Genomic DNA, 27,926 nt, shown 5'->3' on the forward strand with positions numbered 1-27,926 from the left:
CATATGCAGTTTATTAATATGGATCTGATTTTTTTTTTTTAAGGTTTATATGGATCTGATTTTTGAAGGTTGTAACAAGCTAAGAAATGACATGTTCCCTGTTAGCGGTTTCACAAATGAGGGGGAAACAAATGGGAATTTGTCTTCATGTTATTGCTAAAAGAGGATAAATGTCTTCATTTTGCAGGTAAGAGCAGAAAGGCTTCCCGTTCCAGTCGTTCTTCAGCAGGCCTCCAGTCTCCCGACTACCCCACACTGCCCATGACCCTTTCAACAGAGGCTCTGCAGCAGAACAGCAAGAACCAGCGCACAAAGTTCCCAAAGAGCTTCTTCATCAAACCCTCCCTGAAGGGCTTCAACCTACTAGGTCTGCGCAGAGCCCAAAGACGGTCTCCCATCCCAGCCAGTCGCAGCTGTGAGGACCTGGATGGACCCCCACAGCCCACTGGACCCTGGAAGCGCTCCCACTCTCTGGGAGATCTGCACTGGGAGCAGAACTTCGAGCGGAAGGATCTAGGTGTGGAGCTTAAACTCACCAAGGAAGGACCCAAATCAGGCAACAGTAGTCCCACCAAGGTCTTTAGGGATCATGGTTCCCCAGCTCAGAATGGGACTCCAACAGTAAGCCCAAAAGGAAGGGCCAACAGACCACCCGTGCCCTCCCAGCTGCCTCTCCACCCCTCTTCTCACACCACCCAGTCCTCCAACCCTGCAGAGCTCCTCTCCAGTCCTTCTTCAAGTCCCCCTGATTCTAATGCAAGTGGGGAGAGGGTCATCCGGACTCACTCCAAAAAGCCTCCAGTCCCTCCTCCCGTTCCTGCTAAGAAGTCAAAGGAAAGACTAGCCAACGGCCTGCGTCACTCCCCTCTATCCCTGCCTTTCACTCCATCACCTGTTGCCTCTCCTACCCACTCCCTCACCCGTTCTCATCCCAGTAGCCCTGTAATTCGCAGCCCCAGCTACGGTGCCCCAGCTCTGCCCGCCAAGACCCCGAGCACCCCCGCCAAGACCCCGAGCACCCCCGCCAAGACCCCGAGCACCCCCGCCAAGACCCCGAGCACCCCCGCCAGCCCCTGTGCCACGTCATCCACCTCATCCGCCTCATCCATGGGTGAGGAGTCAGGCACTCCACCAGCAGTGCAGCCTCCGTGGTTCTCTGATCGAGGGGGCAAGGTGGCTGTTGCAAGGAAGGTTTCCCATACCAAGATGAGTCCTGACCTGCTAACCCTCCTGGAACAACGGCTCGAGGCTGAGGGCATCGATCTTACGGAGGAGCCCTATTCTGACAAGGTTAGTAAAGTATCATTAATCTAAACAGGAGATAAGAAGAATCCCATCATAATTTAGATCACAGATGATATTTGGCTTGACTTTAGGTCGTGTTGCAGATCAATTAGCACACAGATGCACCTCAGACAGGAAGACTGGAATGTCATTTTGCCAGCATCCCTCATACGTTTCTGTGCTGATCATTGAAATAAACATACACACACTAAGGAATAGAGATGAGGTGAGGATTTCTATGAAAAACCCCGTCATAGCCAATACATAACAAAATCGGAATAAGTCATAATTCTATGGTTATGTGGAAATGGGGCTCCAAAACATCTCTGGGCTATACTTGTCTGGCGTCGGGCCCTTTTTAGTTCAGCATCGTAACATGCCTTGCTTAACTCAGTCATAATTTGACTGCAGCTTGGAATGACTAAGTCAAACAACACCACCGATTTGCTTTGGAACTCATTTAGTTTAAAAATAGAGACTAATAGAGTCTAAAGTTTGTGGGGGGTTTTGTGTGCAGAAGCCTTTTTTTGTATGCATTTGTGAGTGAGGTTGAGTGTGTATTCACAATAGTATAATTAAGCTTCCTGGAGCTGAGGGAAAGACTTTGGACTCGGTCTCACTATGATGCGGTTCAGACTGTTAAGTTTATGGGCTCAATCTTGCTGAAGGCAGACGGGTTTATAAAACCCTCTGCTACTTGCCAGACCCCAGACTGGGCCCCTTTTAACATGGTGGAGCCCCCCGACACGGGCAGGAAAACAACGAGCACTGAGAGGCATCAAGAGATGAGGTGAGAAATAATGCGTTAGACCACAGCACAGCTCTGATTAGTTCCTATTAGTCAGAAGTGGGTTGGCAGGAACATGAGAGGCACGCTGCTGATGTAACATGTAGGGTGTGATTCCGCACATACATGCAGTCGTTGGTATCAGAGGTCCTACAGGTTGAAAATGTTGGAAACGTTTTAAAACTGAATACCTGCAAGTATTTAAAAAAATAGTAAATATGATAAAAAAAAATGTGGCTACTTGGTATCAAATATCAGTACTTTCTGAGTACAAAGTTAAATGTACTAACTTGCACCAATTTACCAACTTAAATGTGTCCGTAGAGTTGAGCATCTAAAACAGTCAAGTATCAAAAGTAGCATGGTTTAAAACTTGTATCCACTACTTTATAAGGTATTTGCTGGTATAAATTAAAAAAAGAATCGGCAGACTTATGAGTTAGAAAATCACGTTTATATTCCTAAAATGAAACTATCAAAAAAGCGCCATGGTGGTAAAGATACCAAATCTCAGATATCATATTGGCACGGATGTTATTAAGAACAATATCCATCCCTAGGCATGACGAGAGAAAATCAAATTACTACGTTCTTGAAACGTGTTTATTGTTGGTAACATAAAGGCATTCGGGCCCCGTCTATGACCTGCTCTCCATCCGTCTCTCCAAAGAGATCAGCTCCTCCCTCCACCCTCCCTTTGATCCCCAAAAGACCTCCGGTCCAGTTTGGCCAACCAAAACCAGGCCTTGCTGGAAACCTGCCATCAGTCCAGGTGTCTACACAAAGAGAGGGAAAGAACAAGAAAACGTGTTTAAAAAGTTCAGCAGAGCTCTCCGTTTATCCCTCACATAGTTACTGCCGGAATGGACCGGAATAGAAGTATAGTGTCTTAATCTATGTGTTGTTTCATATTTCTCTGACTCCTTTTTAGAATTCTGCTCATTACCTTGCCGGGAGATGTTCTTAGAGAAGTAATTTGACGCCATTAGCCTGCTTCATTCATTCATTCATTCATGAACAACCAGATTTCATAATGACTGTAATAAGTCAAAATGATCCTGTATGTCAGCCCACTTCATGTTGAAAACATAGACTTGTTTATTCATGTGGTTGAAATGTATTTCTCTTACAGTATAGTTGCATCTAACGTCTCTCACCTCTTCTCCTCCAGCATGGCCGGTGTGGCATCCCCCAGCCGCTTGTGCAGCGTTACTCTGAAGACTTGGAGCAGCCTGTCAAGGACGTGGTCTCCACCATGGACCAGCTCCGAGTCAAAGAGCTGCGTAAACAACACCGCATGGCTGTAAGGCAACAGCACTGATTTTCCTGACTACTCCATATCAATGGAGCTGGTTTTTTTTGGGCAATTCTAGAGCAGATAAACGCTTAGTTAGGCTGTCCTGGAAAGGCCAGTTGTGAGACAGTAATTTCCCTGTACTTGTAATTAAGTCTGTCTCTACCAGATAACTTTATATGATTCTGCGAAAAAATAAATATATATATATCCCGTAATGTGACATCTTCATCGTAGCCACTGTAACTAATGCCTTTTCGCCCCATTTTGTCACTCCAGATTCCTTCTGGAGGTTTGACAGAGATGTGCCGGAAGCCTCTGCCCTCGGGTAACATCAACACAGTCTCCGATTGGCTCACCTCCATCGGCCTGCCAATGTACGCCGCGTCTCTGGCGGCGGCAGGAGTCGACACGCTGAGTCGCGTGGCCTTGTTAACAGAGAGTGGCGTGTGTGACGCGGGGGTGCGGGACGAGAGACACGCTCGCCGGCTGGTCAGTGAGGCGCGATTGGTCGGCGCGCACAGAGCGGCGCAGTCCTAACCGTGTTGGTGGAATCGTATAAAATAACAGGTATCAACTCACTGGTCAGCACCATCTCATTTTAAACAAGGTCAGTAGGCGGCCAAAGACTAATTGGCCACAGGAGTCGACGACCACACGAGTGACCACAGCACTACAGTACTTCCTGTCTCGCATGTGTCAAAAGACTTCAAGTGAGCCTCCCTGCTCTCTGATTTTCTCTCTTTATCGCTCTCTCTCTTTTCTCAAATGTTTACGGCATTGAGGAGTTTTTCCTAACAGCCAAGACAAGATATCAGATGCCTTCTTCGAAAAAAGACTGTAGACTCACTGGGATGGCTTCCATTCTGAAGACGCCCCCAAAGTCTTAAAATAAAGACTTGGATCTGGATCTGCCTTGAAGGACGATAGCACACTCTTTTGTAGGATGGATGATTTTTAAATACAGAAAGGACGGTTTACTTCCTGCATATTTCATAAGTGCTTAATTTTCATCTTTTTGTGGCAAGGCAACATTATCCGAGGATCTTTCAAGGAAGTAGCTCGGCCAAAGTGATTTACTCCTCATTAAGCGTTTCATTCCCACTAATAGGTGTAATAACGACGATGACAGAATCCACTTAATACCTGGACTTTTTAATCAACTTAATACATACACCGAACTATGGATAATTAGTGGTTTTTAGATGGCTTGTTTTGTATAATGTTTCTGTATTATAGCATTATGCATATCTTCATTTTAAAATGATTTATATGTAAAAATGTGTTTGCCTTTTGAATGTCGCTGCCTTATTTGGAGGCCAGCTCTCAGTCATTTCTAAGCTGAACCAGCTGACATCACACCTTTATATTTCATATTATACTGTATGTCCTATTTCACTGCATATCTTGGATGCGCACCCTGCGCCGATATAAACATACGTCTTACAGAAAGCTCTGTTTCACTCAAGTAATAACAATCAGCTTTCACAGAAACAATACATTCCCAGTGTATCCAAGCACATTTTAAGTTGCCTTACCATTACGAAAGAATAGCTTAATCAAATCAAACGCGTGTATATTATGGGCTGGACTGTGCTAAAGGTGCAAGCCTTTTTGTTCTGAATGTGTGTGTGTGTGTGAGAAATATTTGAGATTTGAAATGAGTACACAAACACTCAGCCAGCTTATTTCAACCGTACTCATGGATGTGGACCACAAAACATGACTGATGGACTGTGGTGTCTATACTTGTGAAAGCTCGGATGATGAAACCACAGGCACGCCACAGACGTCGTCCTGTGTTTAACATCCCCGTTAAAAAACATTCAGTGTACATTTTCCATGCAGAGGGTTGTGGGACAAGGGAGGGAGGAGACAATAGACATGTTCCAAAGACAGCTGACATCTGGCCTGTCATATCTGGAATGGATAGGACTGTCTACACTTTGGTTACAGTTGGTTTGAGGAATTAGATTTATAGCTGAATAATAAGCTGTTTGGGACTTTTTAAACATTATACTGTAGCTATATAAACGATGCCGATCTAAAGTTCTTAATTGGAGTTTTCTCAAACACACTGAGGATAGATGGTAAGAACAGGTGTATCAGGTGAAAAGCTGACCTTGAAGGTCGGCTTACACAATGACACTAAATAGTAAATCAGGGAAACACTGCGTCGGGTCAGCCTGTTACAAAAGCGTTGGGCTAAAAACGGAACCGCAAACAGCCAGAAACTCATTGCTCTTTCATTCACTCTGCATGAAATGAAGCCAACATTTGTATTCCCCCCCCCCCCCCTCTTATTTCTAACAGTAAAGTTCTATCTAGTCAGAACTGAACTAAAGACGTATTCCATGGTGTTCATATTTAAAAATTTGACCCCAAGTGTTATTGCTAAAATTAGAGGATGTTTTTTCTTTTCTTTTTTTTTTGCAGTGGGCACATTGATATGTAGATGTTTTATGCCTTTTCTCTCTTCAATCAAAAGTGGTGCTCGGAGAAAGCGATGGTGGGGGTCATTATCAAACGAGTAAAAGACCCAAGAAGATGTTTTGTAAAGACAGAAATACTGACACTGTAAATGCACTTTAGAGGGTAAATCTAGCTGTTTTGGGGCGGAATTGGCTACACTTTGTTCACAGGTCCATCAATGGACATTTGTTGTCAGGTATTGTAAAGGGTTTCAGTGGGTTTTGCTGGTATTTTATTATAGTATTGAGTTCCCAATGCCAAGTTTGATAACCATTCACGGGTTAAACTGTTCCAGTTACTCACTTCCAGTTTGTTTTTGCAGTCTTATAAAAAAAAAAATGATTAATTACATATATGAAATGCTTAGCAGAAGTTGCACATTCTGTATATGTAATTGATATTTAAATAACTTATTTTTGCTTTTTTCATATCAATTGTAATTAGCTGTACTATATGAATAGCAATACCTTCCTGCATAATGCATATTGCTTTAGCCAGTGAGGAACTACAGTCTGTATTGTAAAATATGTGTACAAATTATTTTATTTGGTTTTCATCTACCTAATGATTGTCCATACAGATCTGCTTGTGTATTGAAACAACAAAAGTAATGTCCATAACTATTTGTCATTCTGAAATATAATAAAAACTGTTTCTTGCCATACACTGATCTTCTGATTCTCACTGCACACACACACAATGTAATGGAAGAGCGTGGTTATGCCCTAGTGGCTGTTTTCATCAATGTGGTTAACTGTGACATTGGCCTGTTGTTAATAACATTTTTTTAATAAAAAATGGAAATGTGTGGATGGGCTACAGGAATGCAAAGGAATAACAACACCAGGCCTCATCGGGATGCGCTCACTGCAGTATATCTAAATAACAACTCCTGTACTTACTTCACTGTCAAAAAGTTAGGTTGGAGTTCAAAAACATTGCCTAACTTCCATCTGAGCAGGTGTTTGGCATTCTTATGAGTGGAACATGACACAACAGAAGAAGCATTTCCTTCAGGAAGAATAACAACAAAACCAGTTTTGTGTATCTGGCTTGGCTTGTGCCTTTTTAGGAAAGGAGTCCCGATGCAATAATTGTCCTTCACACAGCTGTAATGAGCAGTTAGCTGCCAGTTCACGACTTTTTTTTCATTTTTATTCCTTCAATGAATCCAAGAATCAGTTTTGATCTTTCCTTTATATAAGTGGATCATAAGCATATACTTCATCATGACGGTGGATGAATATAGTCAGAGGAAATGCAACATGATACCAAATATTCCTCCCCAGTAAACTGTAATCATACTTTTATAGATCCTTGTGAAATTCTCTTGTCACTTGTCATCCAGGGAGTTCGGAAGTCATTGAAGCAGTTTCTATGAAAGTTTGTGAAGTCTGACTTGTAAAGTGGACTAGTGTTTGACAGCTGAGTTTGCAGCTCCTCGTGTTATTCCCCTTGCCCAGAATCGTATTGATTCTTATTATGGTGGGGTGAACTCAATTAAGTGGCCTCTTATTCTTAAGCACGGTTGGCTTTGTTGAAATGTGCAATTCACTTGCCAAAATGTCTCCTTTTATTTTGCAATAATGTTTTTTACACCAATATGACTTTAGTACTGTACGCAGAACCTTGAGTAATCACAGGTGGGTAGATGCTGTAAACCTAATGTCTGTTCAATTTTACAAACTTCTGTTGAATCAAGGTGCTGATTAAGCAGCTAAAAGCTGTATGTCACATCTGGGCTTATTACATTTTAGACGTTGGGAGTTTGTGTGTGTGTGTTTTCTCCATTAACTTCTTCCACATACCAAAGAAAAAGTAACACACCACCAGAAATGATTTGGTTGAAATCCCATAGCCGGTTGTTCTGATTAGACTACACCTGAGTTACAGCAGTGACCTTACAGACATCCATACTGTTGTTCAGTGTAATAAACTGCTGTGCCGCAGGAGAGATTGGGCTATAAACCCATAATGCATTCACACTTATTGTGCCTAGCTTTCAAAATAGAGTAATGCCCAATTCACAATTCATTTACCTGTGGAAAAGACAAGCCAGCGGACCATCAACAAAACGATTGTGCGCTTCTTTATTACCTTTTGTCTCTCAAGCCAAATTGTTTCCTACAGCCGCTGTTGCTCCCTCGACACCTGCAACGGTCACCAGTGAAAGTACATGAGCCTCTTGTGGAGGCAGTTAGTGCGCTGAATCACTGTTGTCGCCTCCAAAGTGCAGGTGTAGTCTAATGGTGGGTTTTGGCTCTGCTGTGGAAAGATATATGGCTCAGTGTAAAGTCCTTACAGCTGGCCTCAAGGGAAAGAGAAAGTTTAAAACACACACTCCTGCACATGAAGTGAGCAGCATCTCACCAGCTTCTTTTCAACACACCTCAAACATCTTCACCCTTGATAACATAGACATTTTACGATTAATAACCGCTTTACACCTGTCTTAAGTCTCTCTGATGTGTCTATTAAGGATGAGGGTTTTGTCTGATGGCATTTCAATTTCATATGCAATCTAAAAAAAATTATGAATAAAGTTCTATGCCTTTATTATCAAAGCTTTTGTACTGGATAAGGCCACTACTCTCTCATACCTACTGAAATTAAAATTGTAAATTTCTTTCCACAGTCAGGTCTCTGCTTTGGCTGCTACGAATCAAACTCGTTCCATTGAAAGCTTAGCGACCGCTTGTGCGGCCCCCTCTCTCCCCGAACACTGGGTGACGCTGTTTTATGCACTGCACTGCAATCCAAACCAAATCATGCATGAGGTGGAAGTTTTCCCTCTTTCCACGTTCAGTAATCTGACACCCAAAAGACTCCGAGCAGAAGGATGGACCCTTAACTCGGCTGGAAGGACGGAAGGAAGGAACACTCATCCAACGAGCGCAAACGAGAGGGGCCGAGCGAGAGCGAAACGTTGTGCGCAAAAAAAAAAAAAAAAACAACCCCGTGGCTGCGGCAGTGGAGGAGAGCTGGGTGCCTGCGCGTCTCCAAAATAACTGGGCGTCCGCCTCAAATGGTCTCAAAGCGACAAGTTTCACTTTCCACATGCGGATGGGTGACTTTCCACGGCGCTTTGTGAGGAGGAGATGATGAAGAATTTCAGCAGCAGTCCCCTTCACAGCAACAACCAGACTCCCAACCACGTTAGAGAGCGAAACAACAGAAAGTACAGCTTCCTCTCTGCCATACCGTTGCGATTTTCCTTGCGAGGTTATGGTTTCTGCATGGCTACGCTGTTCCTCTTCTGTTTCGGCTCCCTTTTTTACCAGCTGAACGGAGGACCCCCTAAAATTCTGCTGGACATCCGACAGTATCTCGGTAAGAACTTTTTGTTTTCCTCTGCTGGCTGAAGCGCGTCATCATCAAAGAAATTCCTTTGAACAGAAGTTGCACTGCCCGTTTAGAAGCCCTGCTTTGATTAGGCATGTAACGGAAAGTTTATCCAACATTAGAAGGAGAATTATTGAGGCTCGCACCTCTCATTCACCGCTGGGCAAAAGTCTCTTTCATGAAATCCACCGGAGGTCACGGCGTCTCCTCTTCGACCCCATTCACCTCAGAGCAGTTGTCTTGCATGTCCTCTCATCATATTCAAACCCCCAAAGTGGCTCTTTGTGAAGTTACTGCAGACTGATGTAGTTTACTTGGAGCGTGGAAACTGACATTTGAATGTGCCCAACTATATTATATTCCTCCGATATTAGAAGGTGCCCCCCCCCCCCCCTCTCCCCAAGTTCAATTCATTCAGACCAAAACCTAAGGAATGCGTTCTCCTTTGCACCTTTTGAATATCAGTATGGACTTGTCGGGGCGAGATTGCGATCTATTTTTGTAACATGAAATAACTCAGCAACTGTAAAAGATGCATACTGTACCTGGGTGATGACTGACACCTCTTCTTGTACAGCCAGCTGACGCGCTCCAGCCACACGGCGCTCATTACGCACGACTGGCACCGGTGGAACAAGAGTGATAGTGTATCCAGCCACGAGATATTTGCTGGTGTTTTGAGACAGCCAAGAGTGCCGTGACTTTGGCTCGTCTTTTTATAATTGATCAAGCGAAGGGCATGTGGTGTTGTTTGTTCTAAGATAGAGGTTGCCAACTGTTTTCATATGACGAGATATGTTTCCAATTTCAAATAATTCGTCCTGAGGGGAACCACGTTTACAAATCTGTTTTCGTTTAGACATGACTTGGCACTGCTAAGTCACTGTCAGTATGTCATGATATAGTGACAACTTGAAGAAAGTGCTTTACAATCCCTTTGACAAAAAGAGCCGCACCAGAGGCTCCTTCTGCTTGTGTGTCTGTCATGGGGAGAAGCTCTATCAAGAGTCAAAAACGGAAGTTTGTGCTTGTGTGTTTATAGTTGCTCTACTGACTTACAACCAGCTGATACTCTCCACAGAGGTGATTCCTTATCAACATGTATATCACTGCAGCTGTGTGTGTTTGTGTGATGAAAGGAGGTTGTGTTCCTACCTATTTCTCACAGAGGGCTTGAGGCCTTTATGAGGTGATAAACATCTGGAACAGAATGAGAGTCACTCACCAAGTCACAAGCCACTAATCCCGTGGGTCAGATATGTTTCCTGTACTAGACATACATACATGCACACACACGCTTGCACAATGCTGTCAAAAAGTAACGTTGATTTGCTCCAGTGTTGCAAAACATAAACACAGACATTTTCTACACGTAGTTTTTGCAGCGCATGTCCAATAAAAATGTTATTAAAATGTTTTGCAGACCAAATGAAAAGCCCGTTTTATAGCTTTATTTGGAGAGTGTTAACACTTTCCTTTAAAATGCAGCTTGACTGCCTGAGCAGACTCTATACACACAACACACTCTCAAGCATTATCCCTCCGATGAAACTTTGCAGCCTAAATGTCATTCAGAAATTGCAGCAGTCGATGCAAGTATTTTAGAGTAATTGCACAAAGCAGACGGCTGTAATGTCTCTTCCGCTAACTTCCCCGCAGAGGAGCACTCTGCTTCGGAGAAGGCTCTATAACCTGTCCGCACACACACACACACACACACACACACACACACACACACACACCCCAACGATTAAGTTATCAGCTGGATCTCAAAAGCCTTACCATACAGGATGAGGCATGCATGTGTACTATTAGCACACACACACACACAAGCCCCAGCAAACAGACAAACAAACACAAATGTTGTATTTCCACTGTCAGAATCCACCAGCAGTCAAACACATGTGGACCATAAGGGCAAGGAATCCCTCTGTCAGAGGATGAATGTGTGTCTGGGCCCACCTGCATGACGTGATCTTCCCTGCAGCAATGCACACCTTCAGGGTCTGAGCCTTGTCAAACACACTGACTCCTCTATACTCTATTGACTTCAGGAGGGTGGGCGGGGGGGGGGGGGGGGGGGGGGGTTCTTATGTAACAGTGACACAAACACACTGTAGCACCTCCGTTGGGATCTGGGTGAGTAATAGTCTCAGCTTAATTACGATGCTGCAGGGGTAGGGGGAAAGAGCTTTGTTCCTGTGTTGGATGGCTGCAAGTTGAAAGACGTGACACTAAAGTAATTGATAAGCTGGATTTTTAGCAATTATGTAATACACTTTTTTTCAGTTTTTCCAAGATGGATTTGTTGGGCTTTTGAGAATTATTTGTGTGGTGGATTCTGAAACAGTTGGATGCTGGGTGGGAGAAGGGAAGGAGAGGGAAGAGCATAGATCGATGGGCTTCTAGGAGAGAATCAAGAAGCTGGCAGAAAGGAGGAAAGGTGGAGAGCCTGTGGTTCAGAATATTCTTATGATCTGGAGGCAAAATGGCACTGTTTGGAGGAAAGTTATTTTGGCAAAGAACTTAATATTCTGCAGTTCTCTGTCAATCACACACACTCTGTGTCTCTCTCAGTCTTCAACCTACTTCTTCTGTCTCGGTGTCATAGATCGATGAGTGGAACAGCTTGCCCGGTGAGGCAGGAACTGAAGGCAAACTCCAGCAAACGGAGTAGTGGAAACTCCTTCTAAAGAGGATATTCAGCATTAATAATCCTCCAATGTATGTATACTGTTTTTGTGTGAGGGGCAGGCGAGCAGCATCTCATAAGCATCCAGTGATTAGCTGATTTATTTACCTTAAGTTGACTCGTGTTACTTTTGGCTGCACTGTGCCAAGATGAAGGTGAGGATTCCTGGTGGGGTAAGGGAATGTGGGAGCGTATGGGAAAGAGAATAGTAGGTTGATTTTGTGCCGGTGTGCGTTAGGCGTGTGTGACTTTCTCTTAGTCTGACGCACTGTAGAGGGAACAGGCTCTGTTTTGTTTGGGCCACCAGCGAGGAGGTTGGTATTTGAGGGTGTCACTCAACGTATAGCGGCAGAAACTAAAACGTGCAGACCGTTAGACCTGGGTCAACAGCCTGTCAGGGACTCTCTCTCGCACTTTCTTAATCTCTCTCTAACACGCATATACATACTGATATTACCTCGAACCAATCCAGCTAGAAAGGCCTCCATTTGAGTGATGTGTCGGTCTTGCAACACACTTGCAAGTGTGTGTGTGTGTGTGTGTGTGTGAATGCACAATCACACCTGACTGTGTGGCAGTGATTCCCCTTGACGTTTGACTTGGCTGACCTGGAAGGTCTCTAAATGAAACATGATAGAATGATAATTTTTGCATAAAGGTGTACAACTTGTTTCACTGCTGGACTGTTGACTGTAGGGGAGCTAAACGGCTGAATTAAGCGATAGTAGTCAGTTTAGGACGATTTCTGTAGAAGCAACTGTCTCCATTTCTGGGTCAAATGCAACATTTAAGAGAAAATATGAAATGATTTGGCAAAGGCTGGACCCTGCCAGAAGCCTGTGTTTGACATTCTCTCTATTCATTAACACCACATACTATCTCTATAGTGACATATCCAATACTAGTTGACTCTGTATTGCCGTAATGGCGGCGAATGTGAATGTGCTGATGGGAAAATGACTTTTACTGCTCTTTTGAAATTGCACGCCATCCTCTACTAGTTTCTTGGAGCTGAGAGAGCAAAACAGAGAGAAGGATCTTTCTCTTTTTTCTCAAATCTTCAAGTTATTATGATGGATTTTTTCAGGATTAGCCAGCACAAGTTGCGCTGAATCCTCTCATGTGAACAAATGTAATGTACTGTGAAGGACTCTTAGAGTAAGTCCACTGGTCTTCCGCTGTGTTTGTGTGTTGTTACTGTTCCCATAAGTCATAAACACTGAACAAACTTGGTGCGTCTCTCACTCAACATCGCTCTGCTTGGAAGCAGAACCCTGTAACCTTAAAACACTCACACACATTAATGTAACTTGCCAGAAACTGGTCGGCAAAGTGGTGGAGTTGTAGACTGCAGGTCGGTGTTGGGGATTAGACCGGTATGTGTGGACACAGAAGAAGCTTCAGGATATCTGTCCTCCTTCCAGTTTCTGTCTGATTGACAGCAATGCTGGCCCAGGAAGTGGTGAAAGCAAACTGTTATAGTGAATTCAAATAAAGTTTAGTTTGGCTGTTGACCACTTGGTGTAAGTCGTTCTACTAAATAAACTTTAAATGTATATAAAGAACAAGAGAGAGGAGATGGAGAGGAAAGTGATGCAAAGTGAAAGGTTTCCTGCTGTGAGAAGGCCAAGAAACCTTCAGCTCCGTGTGGATGAGACACAGTATACGCTGCACTAATGCTGTACCTGACTTCTGACAAACTCAGACATACAGACACATACACACATACAGTGAGGGTTATATGTTGCTAATTACAAGTGACATCTTTGACTTTAAACTCTTCAACACGACGAGACCTACTGGTGGGACCAATAATACCATTAACACAAATGTGTGTATGCTGTGCAGACAAGCTTGAATGCTCATTGCACACGACTTCAGTTTTAGTTTCTCGTCAAAATTCCAAAGTTCGAAAAGAAATGTCATGCTGAACCATGTGTATAATAATGCCATCTTTAGTGCTTGGCAGTCATAAAAAATCAGGGTGTTCAGTTCATGCAATGTACACATGCGTCAATATCTTTAATGAAACTTATATGTATATTGTCATGAAGTATGGAGAAACACTGGTGTCGTAAGAGTTATGCTGATATAATCTTGATTAAGCGAACTTTCATATCCGTGGTATGTGTTTGCATATCTTACAGAGCTGTCTGTGAACTATTTCTCTCTGCATACGATGCTAATACATAATCATTTTTATTCATTTCAAATTACATGCGGGTGTTATCTATCCAGTACACATAGGATAAGCAAACTTTAACTTTTACCTTAAACTTTACTTAAGACTTCAAATGACACATGTCTCACATGACTACATCATCATATCTTGTTGAAGATGTATCTGCAACGCCCTCCTGACCAGTACAACCACAGAATACCAAACTGTCCCTCCTGGGAGCAGCCACATTGTCGTCAGCCTTGGGGGTTAATTGCCTTTCTTAAAGGGCGACTTTGGTATTTTTTAGCCTTAACCTTACTTTCCCATGTTTTTCTGTCAAAGTGAGTAATAGGGGCGACAACATTTTTTGATATTGGTCCAGTATTGAAGGGGAACGGTGCAAAGACTGCAGCCACTAAAGCGTCAGACTTGAGGTTAGTGGACATGTTTGTGACTTTACGGTCTGGGAAACTCGATAAGTACCATTCTGATTACTGTTGTGGTCGCGCTATTAAAGGGTAATTCGGTATTTTTCAACCTGGACCCTGTTTTCAGACACTTATAATAACAAGCTGAGGTTGTCAGTGACAAAAACAAGCACTTTTAGTGGTGGTGCATTGACAGTGAGGACATGCCCCGAGCGATTAATCTCCCTTAATACTGGACCAATTTCAAAAAAACTAAACAAAAATACATAAACATGGGAAAATAGGGTCCAGGTTGAAAAATACTTAACTTTAATGGCAAGATCGCAATAGTAATCATGAGGAGAGAACACGTTCCACTAAAGTCAAGTCTGACCTGCTGCCCTCCTTTGCTTAAATGTGATTAAAACACACAAATATTTAGTCACATGCTGTACGTATTTTATACATGTGCAAGTAGACGTGGATACTGTAGTGAGGAAACTGCCACACAAACCACACAGATGCAAAGAGCTTTGTTGAGCGAGCCAGACATGTAAGTGTGATTTTTGGAGCAACCTCGCCACTCCATTCACACCAGTACGCCCGCTTCCTGTTAGAGGATATTAAAAACCCGGTCTTTCTTTTATCAAGTCATATTTTCTTCTTCAAACTGACATAGTCAGTGCAACAACTCTTGGAGCAAAGTGACAAAGGTCATGCTTTAAGGCAATTTAAAAATAAAATGATCTCTATTTACAAAATATTTTGTAAATAGAGATCAGGCCAGTGCAGGTCAAGCTGTCGCCCTGCATTTTAAAATGACTAACAGGGTTGCCAGGTGTGTACCAGTCCGACTCTGGGGTGAAGTTGGTCATGTGGAAAAATACTTAAACTGCCCATTTATTCCTTCACTACTCTTCTTTTTTGTTATTTACAGCCACAATATTTGAGCAGAGGTGGCAAAGCAAAGCACAAACAGACATTTGCATTTAATACTAAAGGCTGCTGATCCACGATAATCTCATGTTGAGGGGGTGAAGATAGAATAATATTTTGCCTCCATCCAACACCTCCAGCTGAAGAGGCTCATTAGGAGGTGACGGCAGGACAACTTGGCCTACTTCCTCTATATTCCCTCCAACAGTATGTTAGTCCTCATGGAAGTGTCGAGGAAAACTAAGCATTGCCACTGACAGACCCCAAAACAACTCCCAACTGGCGTCACATCCAGCCTAAATGCCAAGACAATCACACAGCGTGTAATTCCCTCTGGGTTGGTAAAACAAGCAGCCCTCCCCGCTGAGCAGAGGCTAGCCGCACTCTGTTTATTTACCTGCTTTCTAACGTGCATGTCAGCTTGTTAATTGGGTTTCGGGGTCAATAGAGGGATAATAGTTTTTACTTGAATGGAAACCAAAGAAAGTGTGAGATTTTAAGGCAAAAAAAGAGAAGAAACTACATTTTTATTTTATGATTATTATAATCACTTGGTTCTGAATGCGGTGAAGGGATTGATATAATAATTGATGGTGTTTTTCCTTATTTTCTTGGTTATTACATTATGAAATGATTTTTAAAAAATAGCTTAATGTTAACCCCGTGATTACATAATGGCAGCTATTAGCATTACCAATTAGCATCTCCATGCCTGAGAGGCTGCTATTGGCCTCTCCAGAGAGACAGGCAAACGCTAAAACAACACAGGGTAATTGTCCTCCATTAGTGCATTTGTTCTTACCACACTTAAAGAGAGCAGATGGAAAAGAAAAGAAAAAACTACTAATGTGCCAACACTATTAAATTGCATCTGCTATTCAAGGCATGCTGAGCAATGATACATTTGTGGCCTATGGTTTGTGTGCTGTGCCACTTTACTGCATGCATGTTTAATGCTTCTGCTTTTGACAAATGACTGAAAGGGATTCATCAAATCAAGACATATAAAGAGTAGCCATGGATGTTCTTGTTCTACAAATTTGGGATGTGTTCAGTTACTTAGATTACCAACAATTCTCTTTGAGTACATGATAAAATATTCTTTGACAGTAAGACAACATGAAGGAGTTATTTATTTTGCAACTTTATCCTCAATTGTGTCAACACCCTTCTCTTTTAATCAACACTGAAAGCAGTTTTAAAATTGAGGTATATTGTGTTAATATTTGAGGTGTAGAGGTTTATTTTTGACTGGGGCTGGATGTTACTTTATGCTAAGCTAAGCTAATTTACTCTTAAACATTAACTTCAAAGTGTCACATTATAATTTTTTCTAACAAACAAGATATGACCTGTTAATTAGTGAGCTTTAGAGGTACTGGTAGGTGGATTTGTTTAATATTTGATAGAGCCAGGCTAGCTGTTTTCTACCTAAAGTCCTTGTGCTAAGCTAACCATCTGCGGGCCGCCTTATATTTAACGGACAGATAAAGGAGTGGTATCGGTCTTCTTATCTAATTCTCGAAGAACAAATACTTGTATTTCCCAAAAGTTCAAACTGTTTCTTTAAGAAGCGTTGTATCAATCTTCAAATTTGTTGCCTAGAAAGCGGGTAAGTGTAATCCCAAAATGACAAACTGTTCCTTTAAACGCTTTTATAGCCCAACCTTATGATGTACAAGTGAGGTATGATGTTCCACACAGCCCTAAGCTTGGAGTCTATTTATGATAGCCTTTTGTACTCCATATAGTCAAGAACACATATACATCAACTCTGAAGGGGGTTATTTTTAGGAACTCTGTGCTGTTTAAGGGGTTTCCAAGACACTGATGTTAACTGGTTGCGGTGACTTTCATGTTAGCTCCTGTGGGGGTGCGTGAACGGATGGGTGGCTCAAGGCCCACAGCCACTGGGTGGTACCCTGGCTGACGCTAGTAAGAAGGCGACTACGTATATCCCATAATTTAAAAGATCAGTGCCAAGATAAATAGAGGTCCTGTGAGGAAATTAGGTGTCCGCTTACAACATGTAAACTGGATGCCCCGCCTTAATCAGCTCTGCCCTGTTCGTCCAGAGGGGATGAGACCTCTAATCTAAATCCAGGTCCTTTCATGACACAATTAGAAGCAGAATAATTGCAGTGTGCTTTGCGAGCGCTGTTGATTTTTGGATCAGCTGTGCCCTGGTGTTTTTGGCCTATTTGGTAATTTTCTTTGTTTACTTTGGCGAGTGTTGAAGCACTCCACATTCCTCTGTTTATTGCCACAGAACACCCAACATGTTGAGCTCTTGTTTCTTTCCTTATTGGCCACATATACATTTGTTCTCAAACAGCAGGTGTGTGCGTGGTCACTAAAGTCAAGCAATTATTTTCCAATTTGATTCAACAAGTGTTTGACTTTTTCATCAGAGTCCCGGGTGGCAAACACACAGCCTAAAGCCAAGTAATTGGTTGTTAAGAGGAAACATGTTGCCCGGTGGTTAGTGACATACCTTGTTCAAGGAACTCTGCCTATCTTTATTCTGAGAGAATTTACCACAGCTCTGTCTGCTAGCCTCATTTCACGGCAATGAAAAAAAATATATAGTGGTTTAAAATAGCAGCTTAAAATATACAGCGGGGAAGATAGAGCAGCAATGCCCAACCCATGTTGTTAAAACCACTATGTGCTGGTTTTTGGGAAATGTATTGCCTTGCACTTTAAAGTTTTATATAGCCTATTCCCTCTCTGGGTTCAGCGGGGTAGAATGAGAGAGGTCATTTTTGCCGTTTTCTAGAAACTGAAGCTATTTACAAAAGTAATTTGATACATCAGAGTACATCATTACTCTTTAAAGCAACTATAATTAATATGTTTGTAGGAACTATGGTTCACATGATGATATTCATGGGAAAGAGTTTACTTCTAGTGACAAACCCAGAGAGAATTACAGTATCACCTGACTGGGCTATTTGAGCGTTTAGCTTATTTTAACCAACTGTTAAAGTTGTGTGGCCTGCAACTTAAAATTTTAAATAAATGCAAAAATAATGTCTTATTTTGGATGTAGCCTACTCATGAATAAGCTAACATGGATTTATTCTGCTGTCTTTATGAATACTAGGTCTTCTGTTGTTTTCAGTTGTAGAAGGCAACAGGTTGTACAGTTGCTAAATGTTATTTTGCCAGACACCAGGACTGAGGCCTTACGCCAATGTCAGCTGTGGGGTTTTCTATAATTTTTTATTTTCTTCAACCTTCAGCCTTCATGATTATGGAGGCCTTTCATCTGGCTCTGCACAGGCCCGTTTGCTCAAAAACAGCCCTGAACATAAAAAAGAAAGATTACATAAATGTGTGTGTGTCTTTGCTTCCACCTATTTGTGAGCGAGTACATACATATAGATGCCTTTAATAGACTAATTGGTCTCAGATGAAACAGATTAAGGAAATACCGTTCAGGAAATTCATGCTCATTCAGCTGCTACTCATCTTGCACAAAAGATTGAATTGTTTAATTCATAATATGCCACTGCTGCAAGCAAAGACTATATACATTCCATTTTTATTTCACTGCAACATTTTCCTTTGTTTAGTCTGAAGGCTGGTCTATGTTTTACACCCCAACTTTAGTTCTTTTACAAGAAACACAAGCTGGTAAGAATGCATTTATTTTTGTTGAGACAAAATAGTTTTTACAGAGCCACCACGCCACATATCTGAAGGCCAAGTGAAATAAAGAAAGCTAGACAGATGTATTAAAAACCCCTCCTACACCTCCCCGTACAAACAAAGCTTCATGCAACAGGTCTTTATTTCTGCTTGTCACTCAGCCTGAAGTACTACATGTCTACCTCAGGCTGTTGTGTCAGTTACACAGTTACTCTAAAATGATCACCAAAAGCTTTCACAGCCTTTATGAGGGTTGCACATTCTATAATGTGACGCATAATAGGTTTTAAAGAGCCTTTATAGTCAAATGTGTTATAGATACATTTTTTCCCTTCTCTTTTACTAACTTTAAGACTGAGGCAATTCTTTTTTACATCTCTATGTCATTTTGCACGTCATTCCACGTCGCAAAAGTCATGACGTATTATTGCTTTTGCAGTATCAGTCGTGACGCTTTCTGTCCCTGCTTGCAACAGGTGGAATGCTACACTAGCTGACCTTAGAGAATAAAGATTTCATTGCTCTAGAGCTTCTTTGTCTGGTCTGAGACAGATTAATGTATTGATGGCAAGAGGAGGGGGCGGACGCACTGAGGTTGGCTTGAAAAGCATTTTTTAAATATTCAGAAGGAATGTGATCGTCCCGCGTGGAGAGCAAACCTCACCTCGGCCAAATCTCACACCTCTGTCTCAAAATGTGCTCTCCTCTTCTGAAACCCACCTTTGTCTCCCACCACTTCTCTCTCTGTTTTCCTCTTTTTTTGACACTCAACAGCCATCTCTCATGTGAAGAAAGCGTTGCAAATTATCATCCCCTCAAAAGTGAGGGTTGTGCTAAAATCCACATCCTGCTATCACCTGTCACACTTATAAACTCTTCATTATCTAGATCTCCTTTTCTTCGTGTTTACACTCCAAACAACAGATCCTTTAACTGTTAAAGTGGCAACCGAGACGTACTAAGCTGCAACTGTAACCCTGCGAATGTTCTGGTCTGTTGGAGAAACCACATTTTCCAGATGTTTTGAAGAGACATCTTGAGTGAAAGCAACACAGTCCAAAGTTAACAAAGTTTTGATCCAAAGACACACAAACGCCAGCTTCCAAGAAGTTATTCTCTTTCCTGTTCGGTCAAGACTGAGGTTGAGTCCTTATTCTCAACAGGGGATTGGTTCAGCAGAGGGGTCAGTAGGTGGGTTTAGTGGTGTTAATTACATGGTTGGAGAGTGATGGGTTGCATGTGCGTGTGTTTGAAAGAGAGAGTGATGGAATGAAATTCAAACGCTTCACCCTGGTTACTTTGAGACCCACCGTAGAAGTTCGCGGGAAAAGAAACTAGTATCTCCACCGACTTTAACAAAGTCAAAGGTCATGCTAGGACCAAAGATAAACCATACTTAAGGGTCAAATGGATAACTATAGTTTGGGTCTGATACTTAAACGCACAGTGTTGCTACGCCCCTTGAAAAGCCATCAGTTGTCTTGGCCTGGTTCACTTGTCTGGATCCTGGTTGTGTAGAGTTTCCACTGGCCTGGCCCAGAGCTACTTGCCTGTCACCAGCACCTTCCTGCTGCACCAGTCTGGCTTGGACTGTGCTGAATGTGTGCCAGTTGGACCTGCCTGTCCTGTAAATCCATCCATCACTCTGGCGAAAGCCGTGCTAATTCTTTGCCACAAATTTTCACCCCAAGAGTGGCCACGCTCTGTTCCACTGTTTACCCAGCCTCCCTTTGCTTTCTCTCTGTCTCCCTCCCTTTTTTCCCTTTCTCAACTGTTCCTTTGACACGTTCTCCCTATACATCCTCCTGCCATGTATCTCTTCTCTCACCGTAGCCTCGTCTCTCCTCCTCGTGTTTCCTCTCTGGAAGTCTGCAAAAAAACACTTCCAAGGAAAATTCTTTCCTGGAGAGCGAACAGATGCAGCCTTTATGTTGTCCTACACTCTGATGTGCATGACACACACACACACACACACACAGAGAGCCATGCCACTGGGTGCATTGGCTGTGTGGTATTGCTAGCTGGAACGTTTGTGTCGCTAATCACTACATGCAGTTCCATCACATATGCCACCGCAGGATTTCAAAACCACTGTCTCTCTGAGCTCCCCTGTATCTTCCTCCACCGGTCCGCGTGCCCATTCATGTGCATGTGTTTATTGTTTACGCGTATTTTATCCGTGAGAGAGAGAGATTGCCGACCAATGTGTAAACAATTATTACCACGTCAGTCACATTCTTTTATTTGTATATGCTTGTGGAAGTGCTTTTGGTATGAAAACTACCAAAGTGTGCTGATTGCAGTCCAGACTTGAATGAGGATGCCAAGACATCCTTGGCAGATTTATACAATCTGTTGGTGTAAATAGCTGCTGTTTCACTGTCTGAGAGAAAAAAAGAAACTTTTTTATGTCTATTATTGAATTTTGAATGACTTGGAGATAAAAGATCACAGCCTTTGGGGATTATTTGCAAACATTACTGTCCATTTCCATACACTAATCTTTCAATCTTTCTCCATAGTCTCGCCAAAAACTCTCTTAAGGCAACTTGCCACTAAATTGGTAAACCATCCTCATCTATCTCCCTAATGCAAGTGTCTGCCCTTGACTCCAAAGGTGACCCGAACCACTTTCTTTTCTCTCTCTTTCTCGTGTGTTTCATAACAGGTCGTTGTGTTTCGTGACTCTAGCGTGTCGCTTAGTGTCGGCTAGTCTGTAATTAGCCGCTCTGTTCTAATGAGGTGTTTCAGAAGGGCTGAAGCGAACCGCTGACCACCAGCGAGCGTAGAGTAGCCCACATTGCTAAATTAAAGAGTGCCACGATCTTCAAGGCCACGCTTAGCTGGAGCCTGCACTCACAGGGGGCAGCCCAGCGCGCTACAGTGAGTAGTAAACATATAAAACATTCTGAAAAAAATCTGTGCGATTTTGTTTATACCTGGTGTTGTGATGCACCATGTTGGATTTATATGCCTGGTGTTTCCTGTTGGTGTAGTTAAACACAAGAACCCAATGACCGTAATTCATTGCCCATATATAACAGCATGTGGACATGACAATGAGAAAGGGAGACATTTTCAGTTTTACATATATTTGCTTCACAAAACAAGAATGAAGCTCAGTTAACCAGTGGTGAATGTAGTGTTCAGATCCTTTAGTTGTTCAAGTTAATATCCTGAACATTTTAAATAAAAGAACATACGTATAATCTGCTGAATGTACCTCAAGATCAAAAACAAGTTGTCTTTGTGGGGCATAGCTTCTTTCAGAGTTATATTGTTATACATGTAGTATTATTGCCAGTACATTTAGCGGTACTTTATTGCTGTAGGTTGAGCTGGAGCTATTTCTTAACTTCATATACTGTCTTTTTATCCATCAAAATGTGTCACAATTCACAAGATAAATACATTTGTATGTACAATCTTAATCTGCAAAGTTTAAAACTATAAAGGTCAAATATACATTGTGGGGTATTTGTATGTATTTGTATGAAGTAATTTAAAATGGAAAAACACAGTTACAGTACATGTATTTAAAAATGATATAAAGTGAAATTCGTAAATGTACTCATAGTTCAGTAGTAGTAAACCTCCAACCTTTGCCAATCATCAATACCCTTATTCATTAATGCTTAGACCCACATCGCTCTGACACATGTTAATATAGACTGTGGCATACAAGTAGCTGCCTGTCTATTTATAAGAGTAAAGGATCCCAGTGGTCTAAATAAAGGGGTTGAAGGGCCAGCAGAAACTGGGCCCATGTGGGTTTTTCTCCCCACAAGACATTAAGTCCCAGCTTTCCCGGCTGCGTTGCCCCACAGAGATGCTTTAAGGGAAGCAGGTGGAAGAGTAGACCGTCCTCCTCCCGCACTGATCCCTCATTGGCCTAATGTCCTTTACTTTTTGTCTTCCTTTATCTCTCCTCTCCTTCTTTATCTTTAGCTCTTCTTTTTCTTTAATCCCTCGGACAATGTCAACTCCCAGACCATGAGTCTTAACGAGTGGGACAGATTCCGGCTTGTATATTAATAGGCAGAGCTAAAAGCGATGTGACACATTGATTACAGGCCAGTGCAGACTGTCTGAGTTCGTGAACTGTGACTGTCAGCATATGGACAAAAATCATCATGCGCGACCACAAATGCAGTTGGACAAATGCATGAGCAGTGACGTTGAGTGGTTTGGTGCTTACGTCTCTTGAATGGTCAGTTAGGTATACTGAGGTTTCAAATATAGCTTGAATCCAGCTCTTACTAAACCAATGAGTTACAATTTGGGTGTGGTTGCGGTCTAGTTTTTAATTCTGGCATTTCTTTTTTTCTGTCTTCTCCCATGTGATCTCAATATTTCAGTACAACATTCATCTTTCACACACCGTCTTTTTAAAAAAAAAAGGTGTGAAAACTGGATTTATGCATGCCTGTCCCAGACCATGAATGAATGCCCACCATTCAAAGGCAGACTGCCCGACCGTGATTGAGCGTTAATCCTCATAGCTGCCCTCAAATGACAATGAGATGGCCGTCAAGTGGTGTTTATGAATGAAAGCTAGTTATATCTGGCCGCAGCTCTCTCTGTGAGCTATAGTGTTTGGTCTGGATTTGAAGCCGTGCCCACATTTCCGAGAGGCCAGTCAAGGGTGAGAGAGTCTCCCTCACCTTCACACCGTGGAGCTCTACCAGCCCTGCATTAGCATGAATCAACAGCACTGGCGTTTGAATGTGTATGTGTGTGTGTGTGTGTGTGTGTGTTTGCCTCTGCCTTTGGTTGCGTGTGTACAGTAGCTATATATGTGTGTGAGGGTGAGGGAGAGTGTGTGGCTCAGCAGGGAGCCTGTAGGGAGAATGTAGTACAGGGTCTCAGTGTGCTGCCTCTAACCAAGATGTGATATATTATGTAACCCTGCCTTAACACAGCAGAGGCCAAGGGAGATTTAGCACCTTCATCCCTGCCTCTGCCATCGGTGACAGAAACAGAGGAGGACTACACTTGGCACTCTGCTGATAGTGTAAGGAAACCCACTTTATGATGAAAATTAGGTTCCTAATGACCCATAATAGGTGTATATTTCTTCAATGCTTCTGCTCTAGAGCTTGTGGTTTGGGTTTGAGTGCTTGACAAAAAAGTCCAGGAGTGGGCAAAATAGAAATGAGCAAAGTGCCCAGAAGCTCACTGTGCACGTGTGAAACAAACATGCTGACATCAAAGTATTTGCTCTTTAGTGCCATTGTGAGCTTGCTGAATAGCCTTTTTCATCATAACCACATAGATTTAATGTTATGGCAGCTTAAGTACATGTTGTTTGAATAAGCGTTTTATATTTGTCTTTTTACACTTATTATAACGTGGTTATTAAAGTGGCCACATGGTCCAACCAGCTCGCCCTTCACCAAGCCCCGCCCCCTACTGCTACTCCGTCACTAATGTCAAATCTACCATGGAGCTCACGCTGTCACTAACTGCACTCCCGCAATAGATATTATCTAACTTTTGGAAAAGAAAGTTTACAGAGATGCAGACATGATGGCTCTTCACTATGCGTTTGAAGGATGTATCCAGGATGTAAAACTGTTTCAGCAGCAAATATTAACATACATATACATATGTACACATAGTACTGCTTGAAATTGCGGATTGCGTGTCATTTCTATTTGATTTGGAACCGCAGATTTCAAATCCTTTGTCTGGCCAACCCTTGATTTACTCGATAGTTGTGATTCAATACTCCATGGCTGGAAAAGAAATATGGAAGAGTTGATTATTTGGAGGAGCTGCTGTGCTTAGAATTGATAAGGTTGTCGTTGTTGTTGTTGTTATTGTTGTTGTTGTAATGGATCTAAGATGCCTGTGTGGACAACCCACATCTCGACTCTGATGTCCAATCAAACTTCTGCGTCGTCCGGGGTGCCTGGTGCTCAGTCACATTTTTCAGGAGGTGCACGACGCGTCTCTGCGAGCTCCGCTCTGGGGAAGCTGAGATACAACTTCCTCTGTCTCTGAAGCTGGATCACAGTTCGTGCATCTCAAGCTGACTTAACCTCTGCTCACATAGGAAGCCTAATATGATGTCTAAGCTTGGTGCCTTATTATAGACTGTAGTCAAACCCCTACATAGCTTGCTCTAGCAGGTGGCTGCTTTTATGTGGACAGGTTTCCACAGATTTAACTGTCTCGACATGTATGCATGGTGCGCATGAACCAACCTACAAACCTACAACTTCTAATTTAACTAGACACACTACCATTACTTCTGCAATCAAGTCACTTCAAATCTTATATTACATCTGGTTCTAAAAGCAAAGCTGGTCCATCCCCTCTCATGTTGGACTTGTTTTATGTATTGTGGTGTGATTATTATTGTTGCGGTGGTTCACAGTGTAGACTATGGTTTGCTTTTAGACTGTGCTCATTATTGTGATTCATGATGATGTTGGATTGGTTTTAAAATGCCCTGATTGTTTCTGCAGTATGAAGCCTGTTTGAAAAGGCTTCATCTATAAATACTTTGCTGTTCTTGGAAGTGAGAGCTGCCATCTGTTGTTTATTGCTCGGTTGTTGCTCTCTGCACTCTTTCTGGCCACTGTGGCACAACGCCTGTCACTGCATTATCACCAAACTGTTCAAACGTTGCAACTCCGTTTTGATTGTTCACTTCATTTTTATTTCCATATAAAAAAATTGGTTTAGTCGGGATGCTTTGTAGATGCGGTCTTGACAGTTAACATGTTTTGATTATGCACGCGTGAGGCATGATACCTCAACTGCTATTCAAAATGTTTGTTAAAGTTTTCCTCTTCACTGGAGCAGATCAGCGTCACCAACATGTGCTCAACACATGGCAAATGCACTTTATTTGGCACCTGATGTGGGTAGGGAAAACATAATGTCTCAGGAACTAACCGTGTTTGTGTGTGAGAGTGTGTGTGTGTGCGTGTGTTTGTGTGTGTGTGTGCATGTGTGTGTGTGGAATTTCAGGAGGCACTATGGTGATGTCATGGGGTACAAGGTGGTCTGCTGCAGACGCACATCCTGTGGCTTCTGGTAACGGGCACTGTAAAATGTCCTTGCACACTTACACACACACACACGCGCACGCACACACACACACGCAGACACACGCCCCTCTTCAGCCTCTCACATGTACACAGGCACCTTTTTTGTTGTTTTTCCCCCATCTAACACACAAAACAAGGGAGTGGCAGCGTGCCTGTCCAGCAGCGGTTCAACCTGGCACTGAACAATGCGGAGCCTGACAGCAGTTTCCGTCAAATGAGTATTTATGTAACAGATGATGCCGGCTCGAAGGCCAGGGCTCTGCCACCATCCACTGTGTAATTAGTTAGAGGTTTTGCGGACTCCGGTTCTACATGTGAAAAAAGCACACACAACACATGCATGCGAAGTATAGCGTGCCTACACATATTTTCAAAGCTTTTCAGGGCATTATACATTATTGTAGAAACACATATATACTAAAGCCTGAGCACATTGGCAACTATTGCATCTGTACAACAGTGATGTGTATGGAATAATAGTCATGGTTTGGAAGAGGTCAATTCTTCCAAACTGGAAATTAGGAAAGAAAAATATTACCCAAATATGATTATAATGATGATGAATTAGGGGGATTGAAACAAATACCTCATTTAAATAAATCAGCTATTGAGCATTAGTGGAAAATTCCCTGGCATTTGGGCACGATGTAGATTTGACTATTGTTGGCCTTGCTCCCGGTCTGATTTCCTGTCGGCAGTGAGTAGAAACATTTCTGACTCTGGCTCCTGATTGTACGGTGGCCCTGTGAGCTCAACATACTGCACATGAGCAAATACAGAAATGACACAACACAAGCAAATTAAGAAACATCATCAACAATTGAACTACGCATGCACAACATTTAGAAAACATCTTAACCAACTTGTCGACACACACAAGAACATCAGTTTGACCACACATGCAATTAGAAGAAGTGCTGCAAATATAAACTCACAACACAAAGGAAACTGTTCCAAGGGGACGCTCAGAAAGTGATGGTGGGACCTTTCTGTGTCTACAGCACTTTTTCTCAATGCTCTGCATGAGGCATCAGATTGGCGAAGAAGTTTCTTCATTTGCTTGTGTTGTGTCTATTTGCATGTGCTTTCTTGAGAGCCACTGTATGATTGTACTGACTGTTTCTGTCAGTTTATGTTGAACGTGTATTTATGAAAATTCCATTGCAGCAATTAGGTTCAGGGTTTATTGTGGAGGAAGTTTTCCAACTTTGTTTTATGTTTTTTTCTGTCTAGTTTATGCACTGTTGCACGTCAATTTTTTATTGTCATAGAGGCTGTCTTATACTTTATTTGACCGACTGGCATTGACTGTTTCCACAGTGAATAGGACATTTTGGAATTGTTGCCCAAGTGATAATGATGTTTTGAGATATAGAGGCTGTGGCTTTTAGATTTTTTGTTTTGTATGTCAGAGAACATACGTCAATGGGTTTGTTTCTTTACTAATGGTTGCATTGGAACATATTGCAGCATGGTTTTCTTTTACATTCTTTTTACCTGTTAAATATATTTTACAATGAATTTGTGGAAGTTACTGTGGGCTATTACATTTGTGTTATCTATTAATAACACAAGATGGGCTACAGACTGGAACATTAAAATCATCCATTGCATTTCTCCTATGTCTTGTTAATTTACAGCAAGTGATAGTGACCGACATTTATGTGTTGCGATAATATACCATATGTCTGGAATGGATCAGCCCTGTGCCGAAATCACACCTCTCCGTGTCAAACAGAACAGTGTAACAGTCCTATAAAGGTCTATTGTTGGGGCCCATGAGAAAAGTAGCACACTTCAGTGGATTACAGTCACACATTGTGTGGAGCTCTCACT

At 42.3% G+C, this 27,926-nt stretch overlaps 2 protein-coding genes across 3 annotated transcripts in view; both read left to right on the top strand.

Annotated features, from left to right (window-relative positions):
• sash1a (SAM and SH3 domain containing 1a) overlaps nucleotides 1–6,492 on the top strand; it is a gene marked incomplete at its 5' end in the record, with an annotated part of 146,889 nt that extends 140,397 nt beyond the window's left edge. For both annotated transcript variants that reach the window (XM_079180924.1, XM_079180925.1), the window contains 3 exons: nucleotides 188–1,290; nucleotides 3,243–3,374; nucleotides 3,645–6,492. In XM_079180924.1, coding sequence (XP_079037050.1) covers nucleotides 188–1,290; nucleotides 3,243–3,374; nucleotides 3,645–3,905 — 1,496 coding nt within the window. In that variant the 3' untranslated portion in view covers nucleotides 3,906–6,492. The remainder of the gene's footprint in view (nucleotides 1–187; nucleotides 1,291–3,242; nucleotides 3,375–3,644) is intronic.
• A 2,206-nt stretch (nucleotides 6,493–8,698) lies between these two features.
• The window catches only part of usta (uronyl 2-sulfotransferase a), a 50,456-nt gene continuing 31,228 nt past the window's right edge, over nucleotides 8,699–27,926 (top strand). Inside the window, exon 1 of the mRNA XM_079180210.1 lies at nucleotides 8,699–9,167. Within this exon, the coding sequence (XP_079036336.1) occupies nucleotides 8,936–9,167 (232 nt within the window). The 5' untranslated portion in view covers nucleotides 8,699–8,935. The remainder of the gene's footprint in view (nucleotides 9,168–27,926) is intronic.

Source organism: Pholis gunnellus, assembly GCF_910591455.1.
Source record: "Pholis gunnellus genome assembly, chromosome: 19".
NCBI classification, from domain to species: Eukaryota; Metazoa; Chordata; class Actinopteri; order Perciformes; family Pholidae; genus Pholis; species Pholis gunnellus.